This window comes from Pseudopodoces humilis, chromosome 4 (assembly GCF_049639895.1).
Source record: "Pseudopodoces humilis isolate 2021_Gansu_Grassland_sample_001 chromosome 4, ASM4963989v1, whole genome shotgun sequence".
In the NCBI taxonomy this organism is placed as follows: domain Eukaryota; kingdom Metazoa; phylum Chordata; class Aves; order Passeriformes; family Paridae; genus Pseudopodoces; species Pseudopodoces humilis.
The window spans coordinates 54,212,349-54,228,885 of NC_142203.1; the positions used below are offsets into that span (position 1 = coordinate 54,212,349).

At 33.9% G+C, this 16,537-nt stretch overlaps 1 protein-coding gene across 6 annotated transcripts in view; it reads right to left on the bottom strand.

Annotated features, from left to right (window-relative positions):
* Nucleotides 1-217: 217 nt before the first annotated feature.
* Nucleotides 218-16,537, bottom strand: part of AP3B1 (adaptor related protein complex 3 subunit beta 1) — a 155,743-nt gene continuing 139,423 nt past the window's right edge. For all 6 annotated transcript variants that reach the window (XM_014261067.2, XM_014261068.2, XM_088054116.1 and 3 more), the window contains 2 exons: nt 13,565-13,703; nt 218-981 (listed from right to left, as the gene is read on the bottom strand). In XM_014261067.2, coding sequence (XP_014116542.1) covers nt 828-981; nt 13,565-13,703 — 293 coding nt within the window. In that variant the 3' untranslated portion in view covers nt 218-827. The remainder of the gene's footprint in view (nt 982-13,564; nt 13,704-16,537) is intronic.

Sequence of the window (16,537 nt, forward strand, 5' to 3'; positions counted from 1 at the left end):
CCAATTTGAAAATAAGCAGTTGCTAGCATTGTTTATTAACAAAAATGTAACTGTATAGCAGACAATTATTGTAGGAGCACAAACACTGGCTACTTTTGCAAGAACTGTTTACTGATGTAAGTAGTGTCCACCTCATTTGTATTTACTTTAGTTAACCAGGTATATACAATACCAGCATGTCTGTTATCAATCTTCTACCAAAACAAGAAAGAGGGAGTCTCTGTTCATAGGCACTACTTTATTAGCATCTTAACAAAATATTTGAGAAAATGACAGTAATATAGGGACAATGCTCTCCATAGATGAGTTCAGGTTTACAAGCATTTCTAAAAAACAAACACCATTTTGCTGTACTTACTGTGTTTTCACACTTACACCAAAATTCTCTCTGAACCACATACTTGTGTATGTTGCTGGAACCCACCTGCCATTTGAACTCAGTTTTCAAGCAGTGTAATTTCCCTTGAACTTTATTACCTAGTATTTGTCCACTATGGGGGGGGAGTGGAAACTGATGGGGAAGGAAGGTAGTGGGGGAAGGGAAGACAGAGGGAAGGACTAGGGTAGAACAAATGGGAAATACATTTAAAAGCGCAGATAACTGACAGTAAAATATATGTTCTTTGGTTAGCAAGCAGAAAAAAAGGAAAGGACTTGCATACATGATAGATACGCACTAGCATTCTAAAGCAGAAGACAAGAATGTCAAGAGTGTATTCTTTCCCCACTGCCAGATGGAAGGGCTATTATTATAAATGAAAGGCAGCAGTAGTGGATGCCAGGCACTTTTGTTGTGTGCCAGATTCTGAAGTCCAGATGTAAGCAGGTTACCCCTGGGACAGGACAGGCTTCAGCTCCCGCAGCAGAACAGAACCAATCACAGTTTTCTCAGTGTTTATGATGAGCTGTGCTGTAGAGCTCTCCTTCAGCTCCACTGTGACTAGCATCAGTGACCCACTGTGCACAGTCTTAGCTGCAAACCTGGAGGGAAAAGGAAAAATAAAAAAAGAAAATAGAAAAAAACACTGAGAATCTTAAGGTCAAAGACTTCAAATGTTTCTTTCCGCAAGAGTTAAACGAGCTCAAATATAATAAAGCACTTCTAAATTCATTAATGCTTTTCAGGGGATAAACCATAAAAGCTCCCCAAAATTCTTCAAACATAATTTATGTAAATATTTTTGCATTTTAAAAGGGCAAAGAAGTATCATACAAAATTTTGTATTTAGTAGTACAAGCTAAATATTATTTAAATATTTTTTTTAATGTAAATACTGATTCTTCAGTTCATCTACAATATTCATACACACTTACAACCTAACTACAGCTGTACAGAATTTTCCAAGGATTTTCATTATTTGGTGCCCCAAAGACAATACAACTATGTTAAATGTAGTAGAACACATACAAAAAGTCAAACTGTTGTACTTTCTGAGATGTGTCTCCTCTTGTAATCCTAGAAATTAATTCAAACTAGTCAAACTTATAAATATATGAAACTATCAGTTTGAAATGACAGTAAAAGCAAGACAGAGTTATTCTATCTGTGAATTTATCTCCAGAACCATAAAAATGTGACCAATCTTTTTAAACATTTTATAATTACTAAAAATCCTACAAAGGAAATAAAAAACTACCCAGCAATCAGACAGACGAAAGTTAGGACTAATGCAGCATTACTAAATTCCAAGACATGAAGAACCCACTAATTACATGGAATTAAAAGCAAAACTAGCCTTTTAAGCACCACAATTGACTGAAAAGCCATTTTAGGCACAATGAACTTCTGTCAATCCTGTTAATTCATTCTGTGGGCAGAGCCAGGCCCAAGAGACAAGAAGCAAGAGGATGGCAACAGCGTCCACCTTTCCATCTTCCACAAGGAGCACAACATGCTTCCCACCCCCCCTCCACATTCCCCCCCCCCCCCTTCTTGGTTACTTCTCTACAACAAAGTTGCTGCACATGGGCTTTTGAAAACACTAACAAGTGTAGAGCAGGTCTGTGACCCCGTCTGACCCCACTTTGCAGGGCCAATCTCCTCTCCTCTTTCTGAATGACACGTGTCTGAATCAGAGCCATCTGCCTCAATTTGCGCAACATCTTCAGTCACAATAGGACCCAGTTAGCCCTGACAACAGCTCACAATACAGAAAAATCAAACTGCTGCGCTGACAGCACGCTGTGGGCTATTCAAGAGCAAACCAACTGGTCAGTGTCTCCTGTCTGACAATCAGCATGGGCCTTGCAAATCGCCTACCCAAGCCCTTGGGGATCTGTTTAATTACCATCAACATAAAGGAGGGAGTTTATCAGGAGATACTCAAAAAACTTCACTCCAGACTTAATTAAAATATTAGCCACTTAAGCAGGAAGCAGGTTCTCTTTAAACGAGAAGTAATTTCTGTCTTTTTTTTTTTTTTTTTTCTTTTTAAACTAAGCATATCAAAATCTCATAACACATTATACCAATTAAGGAAACACGGGGCACTTTTCTAATGTCACCCATCACAGGTCAATCTATTTCTTTTGTCTGGATTACAGATACATTCAAAGACCTCTCTTTTTAATAAGAGGTTATAAAACAATCTTACTAGTACAAAAATTACCTACTTAGCTAGTTATATCAATGATTTCATCTATTTATGCTGCAGTGTGGAAGATGACTATTTCTCTTGTTGACTTCGACAGGGGGATAATTATAGAAACAATAGTCTTATTAGTCACTTTATTTACTTAACAGTCGTGTCTTGGGACAACACAGAAGCAGATTATCTCTGAGTATGCACATAAATAGGTTGCTAGTTGGCACTCCTGCTGTGTTTCATAGCCCCAAGGCTTGATTTTACCCTCTTTTATCAAAAGCTGAAAGTGATACAAAGTCAGAGTTCTGGGAAAGCCAAGGTGGTCCAAAGCATGAGATGAGTTTTGTGATATTTTCACATGTGAATTTGCAAAATCACTTAGGGGATCAATAGTACTTTTCCATAGCCCTGAATAAACCACATAAAATCAATAAGATGTGAGTTTGCATGTGGTTTGCAAGATGCAAAGGGCCTGATACTCAGATAATTTCACACAAAGTGTTAATATGCATAACTAGCAGCAGCTAATAAGCTTCTATCAATGGTCATCTATATGGGATCTGGAATTGCTTGGTGAAGGAAGAATTATTTCTACTCGCAACAGGACGACTTATTTCATCATTAAAAAAGAATGTACAGAAGAGAGCCACTCAGTGGGTTTACAGCTGCTTTTGAACTTTGGAAACTAAAACCTGTTCCTTTGAATAGGGAGTATAATCTAGTTTCTAAGGAGAGTTATAAATACACTTGTATAATCTAAAACTGAACACAGTTATAATCAGGATGAAGCAATTTGCGCTAGCAATAAAACCAATTTGTCAGTTATTTAGATGTTTTAAATACACTGTCATTGAAGGATTTAGTTAATAGCTGTTTTTTCAACTACATACATGCTGCTGCATGCTAACCCTTACCATAAACACTCGAGGATTTTCCAAAAGGTTTGTTGTGCGCAACTAAATACCTTAAAAAGCCTAGAAAGCCACTAAAAAAATCTCTCAGCAGCAAAAGATTAATCACTAATAACATGTGCTCAGTCTTAGTGAGAAACTTTTTTTTTCTCCATGAGATCAGTAATAATTTTTCATTTTGTAGATTAGAAGTTGAATTAAAAACAAACAAAAGTCACCAAACCAAAATAAACTGAAAAAGACAATAAACCAACAAGAAATCATTGCCTTTAATAAGCCTTGAAAAGTGCACTGTGATACATTTAAATCTAGGATGTACATTGATTGATTGTAGGTCCAAAAGAATGAATTTGTCCTGTGGACAACTCTTAACATAGAGTTATACGAACTATAAGCATGGCTCTGTTGCAACAATGGATACATCCATAAATATAAAATACCCCAAACAAACAACAAAAACAAACTCAAAAAACCAAAGCAAATGAGAATACATCCAGAAAACAGAACCAAATATTTACTAATAGCTTCAAGATGGCTGTTTCTGCAATGATGCAGTATTTAATTCTGTGATAATATTGATTCTAAACCTGATTTTACATCGTTAAAATATTCAGGAACATTTGCAGCTGTTAATATTTTTCCCATTTAAAAAAAATCAAGACAGATTAGAACAAAACAATGTGAGAAATATTTGCATATTCTGACTGTATAATTTTTTTTTGTCAGTTAAATATTCTGAGCATATGTGACATGCAAAAAAAGAGAAGGAGTTAATACAATATTTTTATATAAATATAGTAACTATCAGTGGATAAGGAAATATACATTTAGAATTATAATCAACATCAATAAAGTACTATATATTTTTAGAAAGTAACTCGGTCTTTCAGGAGTTAAAAATAAGTACACAGTCTCAGTCACTTCCCGTGAAAATAAAATTTGTTCATGATAACAATACAGAAAAATTTCATATATAGTTGATACGAAGAGAAAACACAGAGTATCAGATACTACAATGTGATGGCATTTACCAAACACTGACTTTGCAATGATGACTAGTCTGAATACAGACTGCCAGTAATTTTCTCTTTTTCTGTATACAAAATATAGCTACTATAAGGAGACACATTTGTAGGGGGAAAGGTTATGAAAATTTCATGGCAGTGAATATACAGCAGCAGATGAACTCACTTAAAATCTGCTCTTTAAAATTCAACATTTGAAAAAGTAAATTTACACCTGAACACTCACTATCGGGATATTTACAGCAGAGCAGGGTTTGTTACGCATAATTCAACAGCATTAAAACACATTCTCTCTTGTCCGGTGCTTTTCTTCCTCTCTGACCTTCTATTCAAGCTAAATATTCTTCTTTTTCTGTTCTACTGCTTACCACAAAGAGTGGCAAAGGCCCATGGAGGCTAAAACTTTTTTTTTCCTCCCCTCTTCAAATCTTGTACATGAAGCCTTCAATTACTGCCTGCTGAAGCAGACAGAATCCTATTAGTAAGGAAGACAATCAGAAGATGCAATACCCTGCCCTAGCTGTAGAAAAATAATTAGTCCAAAGCTGACAAATGTGTAATCAAGTTATGCAATGAATATACTCAAAGGAGAAAAAAATACTGCTGTGAATTAGTCTTCAATTTGTAAATATAATAATGAATAACTACAAAGGACTTTCCAGCATGTCAACTGGTCAACAAAGATACTTACAGTTTCAGTACTCTGAATCTTCCTATTGCTCTCCTATGTACAGATTTCACTTTATAAATAACAACTCATCTAAAAATTGGCTGAATTACTAATCTACTTGAATTCATTCTCTGGGTAAGGCTTAGAATGTGAAGGAAGTATTTGGTTATTAGTTCTGATCTGGGGATAGAGAAAGCTTAATAGTAAAACTGTGAGCACAAAAAGAAGGAACTTAATCTGGTGATTTTAACATTGGTTACTACTAATACAATTTGATTACTATTTACCTTAAAAATCATATTATGATAGTGTGACTTGCTTTTTTCCAGCATATTTAATGCAATTTTAACACTATCTCTGAACAAATACCTAATTCATTAAAAGAATGTAATTATTTTCCAACATAATCTATTTTTTCAGGAGGTATAAAATAAAAAAATTGTAAAATAAATTGCAATCAAATGTACATATTTTTACCATTTTTAATTGTATTGCCAAAATATATTATGAGTCTGTTCTCAGTTTCCTGTAAGCAGCTACACTGTACCTCTAACAAAAATGCAGAAATGCAAGTGAGTCACCTGAACTTACTGTTCAATACATGCCACTGCTCTACATGTTCAAAAAGATGCTGCATGAACCTTTTATCATCTTCCAAATTTATCATTAATCATTTATCATAGTTTAAAAATATCAGCATTTTTGTATGTAGGTATTTATATCTCACCAAAACTTCAATGAGCTAAAAGCTTGAATAAAAATATTTGGTCCTCCCACCCAGAAATTCTAATTGTAATACTCTATTTTGTTTCCTCATACTTCACTGTTTTTTTTTTTTCTATAGAATTGGGCATTTAATATGATACGTGCTTGAGAATTATACTCAGTCTATTTTTAAAACAGGCTATAAATTTTAATTTGCAGGAAAATTATTTAATTTCAAGAAAGCAGATTACCTTATAGAAAGATATTAGAATATTAAATATTAAATACTCAGAGATCTTTACAATCAAAGACAGTCTTCTGCTCAGTTAGTTCTTTAAGTGTTAAGCATTTTCTGTTTAAATAACTAGCTCAAAAGGCTCCTGTTTGTTTTTCAAAGAAAATGCTGCACATATTTATCACTTTATACCATTCAGATACAAAAGCAGTGCTGTCCTCTAGTGGACAGCAAATAAGCCAGCCTAGAGCTATCTATTTTGATTAACTGCATATCTAAAATGACTCACTCATATACTTTTAATGTTAAGACCAAATTTAATTTCCTAAAGTTATTTTAAAATTTTGCAATTTGCATATAAGCTCCTTAATACAATAATAAATCTACAGTGTTAAGGGCATTAAAATGATTCTGTGTGAAGGTATTCTCTTGACCAAGTATTTTGCACCAGTTAATGAAAATCTTCATATGATGATAACACATGAAAACAGTATTAGTATACACAGGGCCCTTTAGTTAGAAGAGAGAAAATGTCAAGATTACAGACTTGATTAGGCTTGATTAAGAAATAATTATAATAGGAAGAGTAATATAAGGAACCACAGAATGAGTACTTTCATACTTATAAAATTCTATTTTCTTTTCCTCTATTAATAAAAATATTAACCTGAGAATAGTTACTAACCAGAAAAACTTCTAGTCCTGCCTGTTTAAAGAAATATAATTGGTTAGTCTAGCTGGGCTTTTAAAAATTTTTTTCCTCTTTTTTTTTTTTTTTTTTTTTAAAAAAAAAAAAAAAAAAAAGAGAACAAAACAAAACACAAACCCCCAAAATAGAAAGCTGGAATTACTTCCCTCATAAAGCATGAAAACATTAAGAGCTTACAACTTCTGGCTAAAATAAAGGCTGAAATAACTGTGGACATGGATATACTATTCCATTTAAAATTCTGTCTCCTGCAGGTAAAGACTACCAGAGAAGCTGTTTTGCCTAAGTTATTTAGCTCTCTAATTCCTACTTGAGAGATTAGGAAGCAAAATCAAAGCTGCATGCCTGTTACAAGTTTATTTATGCAGCTACCCACTGAAGCTTTCTAGAAGAGCAGAAAAGGAAGACTGAGCCCCACAGCTAAGGAAATACAGAAGCAAAACAGACGTAGGTAACTGCATCAAAGGAGGTACTGAGCAGGAGCAGAGGTTGATTTCACTTCCTTGGAGCTCTCCAACAGGCTAACTGCTTAGTAAAACCTCAGAACAGGTGTGCTTGCACACAGAACAGAAAAGGCTTTTAAGAAAGTCTTTGCGGATTTATAGACCTGTTTATCAGCTACTGACAACATATACTTGGATTCAAGTGAGTAACTATAAAGAATTTCTGTTTCCCAGAAATTTATACTTGGTGTTTACCCTCAATAGATAGGTATTTTCCTTTCTAGCAGACATGCTGGAAGCAGATGCAGTTGTTAGTTATGTTAAGCTGATGGGGTCTGATCACTAACTTTCTGCCTGAGAATTCTTCCAAATTTAGTGAAAATTGGAAGATGACATAAACAGAAAAATTTTCCAGGTGGACCCCTTTGGATGGATTTGGTTCAATACAAGTGTACCTATACACATGTGCAATTGCATACCTCTTCTCCCCACAATAAGTGTTGCTGGATTAAAAAGATAAGGGGAGGATAACTGATTACTAAGCACGACATTCTCTGATAATCAAAATTGTCTGTAAACAAAACCCTCTTTCCTTTGAGAATCAGTCTGCCAATATACTATAAATGGGACATGACAGGTTGCAAAATGATAAAAAGGGGTGAATACAACCAGACTGTCAGGCTGATTCATGGGGTAAGAAATAAAAGCTAGTGAAATGCAGGTCCTTGGATTTCTATATTTTCTGTATTTTAAACATTTTATGCAAGTTTCTACATTTGGTCTTGTTTTCATATTATTCAGAGTATGAATTCTCACCCATTGCAGTGTATTTACTGTCATCATAAATTATTTGCACAGTATGTTTCTCATTTAGCTAAAGGATAGCAATACAAACCTCCACAAGACAGGTGGACAGTATTTTACATCTTGTTCAGTAATTGCTTATTCAAGAAATCAGATAGTTAAGGGTACACTAAGCAATGGCATACTGCATACAGCAAGCTCTGAAGAAACTACCATATCTACATGATTCAGTGAAGTGTCCTTAAAAATGTAGGTCTCCGAAGCTGCACAGTCATTACATGCACTACTGTGCTTGAGCTAGTTAGACCTGCCCCAGCAATGAGCAGAAGTGCTGTTTCATGCTGCTTTGTTTAAAACTTAACTTGCTTGCTGCTAATTCAGGCGCTATGACACCTCACTAAGAGATGAGAATCCTCCCTCTGCAAGACCTGGTCTTATCTAGAAAGAAGAAATTGCTGTTATTATCGCAACTTTTGTGATTGTAATGGAGAAAGACATTAAAATTCCTATTTTAAAATGTGAAATGCCTATTCTGAAACACTTAAAGAGCTTCGTTGATGAAAGAGATTTGATCTTCTCCAAAACCTCCAATATTTTCCCATATTGGGTTGTTGAAATTATAGAACTGACCATGTGAAATTTGAGGACAGAAATGAATGCTGTTGTGTGTCTCAGAGTGCAGGTCAGTGGTTACAGCCATCCTGACAAACTGCATAATAGAGAGATATATATGACACCATGCTCAGTTTCTAATCCTGCTACTTCCTGTTTGCAATTGAGGATTCCTTCCAGAATACAACAGCAGCAACAGACTAGTGCAATGGACTATTAAATAAGTTGAGGTTGACTAAACTTCATTCTTCATTATCCACCCTGCTGGCTTCAGAGTTTTATCTCACTGACTGACTGGGCAATGCACAGGTAGTCTTCAAGAATGAAAAGAGAGGAAAAGATGATCTATCTTGCACCATTTTTAGAGCCACAGACATTGACGTAAATAATATTCTGTAGTACAGTGCATCCCATTTAAGAAATGCTTTGGGAAGTAGAAGGTAGAGAGGTAGGTAGTTGAAGATAACCTGATTCTCCATCCCAATGCACATTATACTCTAACATCAATGGAAGCACACAAGTATAGATCAAAATGAGAGTGAGTAAGTAAATCCAGTTTGTGATCTTAGCTCTGAACAGATTTTTCTGCTGCCAACACTTTAAAAGCTTTGCACCATATATTTGCTGGTAGCATGAAAAAACACCTTCTATGTCCATTACTTTTTTCCCCTAAGCCAATTTAGCCTGAAACATCTCTCCTTCATGCATAGAGTGTTATGTAATAGTAGACAATATTTTGACACTTTCTAGAGGATTGTAAGAGCATTCAAATATTTTTAAGATTCAAGTCTGCAATTAGCCTTTTCGTTCTATCACCATCTGTTATCTTTTGCTATATTCAAAGTGAAGCAGATGATGACTACCTAATACTTGTAGGAGATGAAAATGAATGAAGGAGGAAGAGACCTCAGGAACTTCTAGAATACGCATCTGAGAAGAATAAGCAACACATGTTGAAAGTAACACTAACATGAAGGGCATTTCTGGGTAAATAAGGCTTGTGTCAGTTAAATAGAATATGACTGAAAATCTTGAATTGAGTAATGTCTTCATCTCATCATATTTTGAAATAGAAAAGCCTGGATTTCTTTTTTGTTGTTGTATCTAAATCAATGGGTGTTACTGCCCAAGTAGAGACTAGAAGCTCAAGTGATGTTCTGTAGAAGAATCAACTTTGTCCTCCATTATGTACCCTCTTATATTTGAGACAGAATAATTCCTAATAGGCTTTCCTCAATGACAACAAACAGCAACAGACATACTTCAACAGAAAACTACTTGCTCCCTAAAGGTAGTTTTTCAGAGTGATTTAATTCCCTGCAGGAACAAAAACTTTTCTTCCAGTGTCTTTGTCTTCAGATATTCAAACAGTGCCCTCAGTTGTGGTCTGAACCAAAAGACAGAAGCTTGGTGCTGACTCTTTGAAATTACTTTATCAACAACAAGTAACAGCTCTTACAAGCTATGGATATTCCAACAATTAATCTAATTAGTCTTGTGAAAAAATATTTTAAGGAAAAAAAGGATTCTTTTTTCTGAAGTTTCATATTTAAGAAAACACATTTCCCATTCAAGAAAATTTCTCTTTTGAAATGCATTTCACATTCTTGCTTCTAGTAGAATTAAGTTTATTCAATTTATTTAATTTAAAATTAAAATAATGTTTCCACTTAGTAGCAAAAGCAAGAAAGATCAATAAATAAAATAGCTAAATCCTATTAAGAACATGCAAAGGCATTGCATGTTGTCTTACAAGGCCCCATAATCTAAGCCCTTGAAAAAACTCCATTGAAGATCAGGTAACTATTCTAAAAGAAGTAAAATAGTACAGCAAATTTATTTTCAAATATATAAACATTAACCTGCAACTTTTTGCTCTGATATCTATGTCTGTATCTGTATCTATCTATCTATTGGCTACTGAGTTAAGAATTTTTGCAGCTGTCACTTCAAATAAGAATGGGTCAGAAAAGACATTTTTAAAGCAGGATCATCTATGTCACCTGGCATATTGTTCTACATTCATTTAACAGTTAAATTATTACATGGTAACTAAGTGCAGAAATTTAGTAGCCATATGATAAAGAGAGAAAACAAATGGAAGTAAGAAAGGGTTGCTATATTGTGATATGCTTAGATATATAGCTAATGTACTTGACATTTGTTTTCATTTTTTTCATTTTTCTTTGGTGACTGCATGCTACTGTGTTGATATATTTCTTTAAAATCTTCATTATGTTTGTTCTAAGTGTTTTTACTTGGTGCAGAAATAAAATCCTAATAGGGTTATTAATTTAAGGACTCGTAATTGGATTCCACCAGCATGACAACATCTTCAGCGTGAATGTGAATATGTTCGGACTGAAAGAAACCATGAAACACACCTGTTCATGTCCATTAGATACTCTTGCACTTATATTAAACTGTACAATTTCATTCTGAATGAGTATATTGCATTACCAGGCAATACAATTTTTTTGGCATTAGCCATCATTAAGCAGTAATACTCAAGTTGGCGATGAACAGCTAATAGGTTAATATAATTTATGCTGCACAGTGCAGAATGCCAGTTAGAAAACAGTACTTCTTTTTCTGTGTAAAAAGGTATGTACTAGGCTCTTCCAAGAAGTCAGCTGAAGTAGTCTTCACAGAACAGCATGATGAGCTAAAAGTTTTTGGATGCAATTTTTTTATCCAATATCACTTACAATAAAAGACAAATGACAATCCTATTAAAAAAAATAGGAAATGAATTTTTAACATATTTTTATTGAATCTGTAACTGTTTAGACAAGAGAAAAGGTGACTGTTTATTATCCTGAAATTGTGTGTCACATAAATAAAAGTCAAAATTCTTGTATCCATGAGACTTCTGCCAGAAGAGACTTAATTTTTGTTTCCTCTCATGACAGAGTTCATTTAATCCAAACATATGTTTACTTTGGATACAGATATATAAAAGAACTATTTTTTAGTCATTTTTTTAGCATTTTGAAATTACTAATTATCTAATATTTATCTCAAATATTCATTCACGTGAATCTGAGATTTACTTTAATGATAAAGCACTACTGTTTAAAAGATGAACAGGTTCATCACAGTATCAATTAGGTAATATTCCTGCTCAGTAAAATCGAAGTGGAAATACGACTACATAATATCAGTGAACTACATTTACTTATGACAAAATAAATGAAGGACTGTTTTCTAAATGCTTATTAACTGCTGGGCATTTCTCATAGGCCACTTAAATTGTTACAACCTATTTGTTTTGCTTGATGGATTATTCTATAGTCTATTCTATAACTATTGTGGCAATAGTTATGAAAACATTGCATTTTGAATCTAAAAAAATCAAAGAAGACTTCAGGATGCTCTGAAGCTCTCTGAATACCTCAGCTTGACTTGAACATGCCTTTAAGCACTGTCTCTGAAGGAGAGTACTCAACAGTAAGCACATCTTCAACTTATTTACTGTAGCTTATAGACTCTGTTGTAGAAAACTTCCTTTAAAAGAAACCAAAAGAGCAAAAGAAAACAACATCAAATTAGAAACTTATCTACAACTGGGAAACCTGTGGCTGATCTAGGAGCAAGGCTATTATTGTAGGGAGCCTTTTTGAGACTCAGTCAACAAAACAATCCATGCCTATGTGGTAAGTGTCATGTGATAGATAGGGTAAAGATGGAGAGCACCTGTAGACAGCAGACTCTTCAGTCTCTCTTGATTGACACTCTCACCTAGTCTTTGAATTAATGTTGAGAACACAGGCTATACAGATCCCTCAGGGATGCAACAAATGAGGACTGTTTCATGGAGGATCAGGTGTCAACAGTGACAATCATTTCAGTGCAATTGCACTAGCTGTGCCATGTTTTTATGGTGAAACAGAATTTTATCATTAACCGTATCAAATACATAGGAAAATCCAGCTGGGTTAATGTTAATGCAATGCAATACAAATGCCCAGCAATGCAAAAGAGACTACAACCAACAATATCAGGTTATTAATCTTATGTAGGCTACAGCATTCTCAGCCTTTCAAACAGCCACCTCAGTCAGCAAAATTTCAAAAAAAGGCATTCTTTTCTTTAAAAGAAGATACTTTGCACTTATTGAATAACAAAATTCAGGGGACTAGAGATAATTCAGAATTTAGTGAATTTAGTTTTAGTAGATGGTAAGAGAGATGTATTCATTTTTTTTATTTCAAGACCTGTTTAACCTGTTTGTTCCTGCCACAAGTGAGAAGCCATACAGATCCACAGGACTAAATATTTTGAGTCCATCACATTAAAAGCTGTCATTAACCAACAATTGCATCACTTTTGCTGACATTCTGTATCATAGTATTTGGATGAAGTTGATTAATCCGCAAGTAAAAACTGCAAATTTGACAGGGCCAATGACTTTCTGGGCTAATAATTGTATTTCCTTGCAGATACATATATATAGGAATGTCAAAAAAAATGTAGAAAAACAAGTTGCTCTTCACAGATGATGAAACTGGAGCAGGCTATTTATTATGGGAAACAGAAACAAAAGTTAAAATATCCCCAAAAACATTCTTGAAAGTACTGTGCTCTAAAAGGCTACCTCTTCCCTTTGAAACAAAACAAAGGATGGACAATTCCCTTTAATTGTACAGTAAAGTCTAGACACTTCTATGTACTCTCAAATAATGAGCTGCAGATTACTTAAGTTACTAGCTCCTTAGTATTATATACTACACTATAATTTGGTACCTTCTCCCTCAAAGGTATCAGTAATAAAATTTTCCCTAATATTATCAAATGTTGATGATTTTTGAACTAAAAAATTCATATAAAAAGATGGTCATACTTTGAATAACATATAATCTTACCTGTGTATGTTATCTTGACCAGAAGGGACTACACCCAGGTTTGCTGCTTTCACTACTCTCTCAATTATTACAAGTCTAGTAGAGTTCTGTGGAGCAACAGCTATTGTAGCAGATGTCTCATTCATTCCTGTCAGCATTCCTGAAACATTAAGTATTTCATTATGAATACACTAAGATCTGCTTTCTTATTAAGCATTAAAACAAAACAGTAGACATCTAAATTAAAAAAAAAGCATTAAAACTTAATTCATTTATAGAGAAAACAATTTTATAAAGACTCATGTAATTACCTTAGTTTAATGTCTTACTTGCAATGACCTGTTACCAGAAACAAATTAGTAATAGCTGAACAATGACATATGTGATACTAATACAACTGTGAAACCAAGGTAGTTATTTTCTCATAAAAAGCTTAATTTAAAAGAAGAATGCAAATGGAGAAATTAAATATTAAGTAAGACTGATTTGGAAAGGTCCAGCTTAAGTAAGATCATATACAAAGATATTTTATAATCTTTCAATCATACATTTAAGTATAATTCCATATCCAACTGCTAAAAATTATTCTTAAATTCAGATATCCAGAAATTCAGATTCAATTAGTTAAGATAAAGTCAGCACATTTGAAACTGGTAAATTCAGTTAGTATCCAGCTCTCTAAAATATCAATATAAACTATTTGAGTAAAATTATTTGAATATCACTACAAAATGGAACAGAAATGTAAAGATCATATCCCAACATATGATGAAGAAAATGGAAAGAAGGATATACCATTCAAGGATATTTTAATAAAATTTGCACTTTTCTATCAATATGCATTGTTTAGAAGAATGATTTGTTGGATGCTCATGTTGATTAAAACACAACAGTAACTACAACACTGTGTGTGTGCCTTTTTAAAGTATGTTCAGAAGCTGAAAACGCAGACAAACAAAGGAGCACGGTACTTCAGGCAGAAATATGAAGCGTCTGAAGCAACACTAACAATGAAAACAATAAAAAGTCTCAAAAGGCCAGTGCTTTAGTGCTGCACATACAGTTCTAACCCAGAGGAAATAGTAGTACCAAGATACTTAATAAGAGCAATTAAAACAATAAATCCAGTATTTTAATGCGCTGGAATGTGCTGCTATCAAAAAATAAGAAATATGAAAGTAAAAATGGAACAGGTGATGAGTAAATAATAGGATATTTTTGAAGAGAAAAAAAATAAGCATGCAACTTTTATAGCAATCAGATTTATCTTGGGAGTAGAACATTCTGTTTCAAATTGTTTAACTATTAGGCAAAAGCTTTACAAACTACATACACAGACTAAAACTGCTTTTAAGCAGAGCACAGGGACTGACATAACACTGCTGAGAGATGTGTGTACTTATTTAGGATTTAAACCTTCTCCATTAAGCTCTATTGAAGAGCAAATGCTGAATAAATGAATGCAACTATGTTTATGTTAAAAGCCTGTTTCCCGCAGCATGTAATTAAAGGAAATGTTGTACAAAGCCAGTACTTTTGTCAAGCTCCTGTAAATGGAAAGATGGATAGCACTCAGAGAAGTGAATGCATTGCTTCATATTTAACCTTAACACTCTTGTCATTAATGGTTTGTCTAACTTGTTCTATAAAAGACAAGGTACTGCTCCATTGAAGTAAAATTAAAAAAATCAACTAAACCATGCTTTTCAGAACAGAAGATTCATTATCGTCGACTAATGTATTGGCATAAAGCAAAGTAACATCCTATCAAGTAAGGCACACATTCAATCTGCTTTTTCACCCCCCTTTATTTTTAACTCATGCTGTTTTATTGTTATAGGCAATTTGTACCACTCAGCATGACAGTGTAAACTGAATCAAGATTAATTTACATGCAAAAGAACACTTAGGAGAGCAGCGTGGTAAGCAAATGTATTGTCTCGATTGCTGAGGTGGAAAAGAACCTGGAAATAAAAAAGGGTTCTCTAATTAAGGAGCATCAAATATGATTGCTTGGGGTAGTCAATGGCCAGAAAATAGTAAATGTCCAACCATTTAAAGAATTAGCATCTTGCTTGTTAGGAAAACAAATTTTTTATATATAATTTTAATAAAATTACGTAAACTATCTGTTTACTTAACCAAGATTGGGTTTTGTTGTTGGTTTGTTTTTTTAAAATGTGATTCAGGTATACACATCCAAAAAAAAATGGTGACAAAATTATTTAAAAACATGTCTCTTAAGAGAAAAAAAATCCTAAAGTAGCTTTAATTGCCTATTTTAAAAACACCATAATAAAAATTCTGATTAATATCCAGCTATAACAACCACATGACACATTTATTATTGCTTGAAACATGAGAATCTAAGAAAACTCTAGCCCAAGCATAAAGTAGCAATTAGTCTGGGTTAACCACCTAATATGATGAAATAACTGTACATATTTTAAATAATAGAAGAAAACTAAATTGGAAAAATTACAGTGATGGGTAACAAGGTATGCTAGCCAGCAGACTAGCTCCATTCTGAAGTGAGGGAAGGAGAGTTTTGCTACTGAATTTTAAAAACAACAGACAAGTTGAAATCTGGATATAGAGTTCCCAATAGTAAATGTTCCACTCACGCAGAATTTCTGCTAAGGCTACTTGACTTCTCATGGGAATGTGATGTAAAACAGGGTATAAAATTCTGAGGCCTGAAGGATCAGAAAAAATATTTGAGCAAAAAGGTAAAGACTGTTTGACAATATTCTTTTAATCCACTCATTCCAAACTGTCAATCATAACAACCACTAACTCAGCTGCTTCTCTGGGGAACTACTTCAACAGAGGATTCCTGAGTTCCGGACGGAAGGAAAGGGGAGACGGTGCAGCAAAGCTAAGCATATCAAGCACAGCATGTGGACAAAAACAGCTTTTGAGGTTCTGCCACTACCACCAGATAGCCTTCACAGCCATGAATATTCAATAACCTGTCTGCCCCTCTCTCTTTAT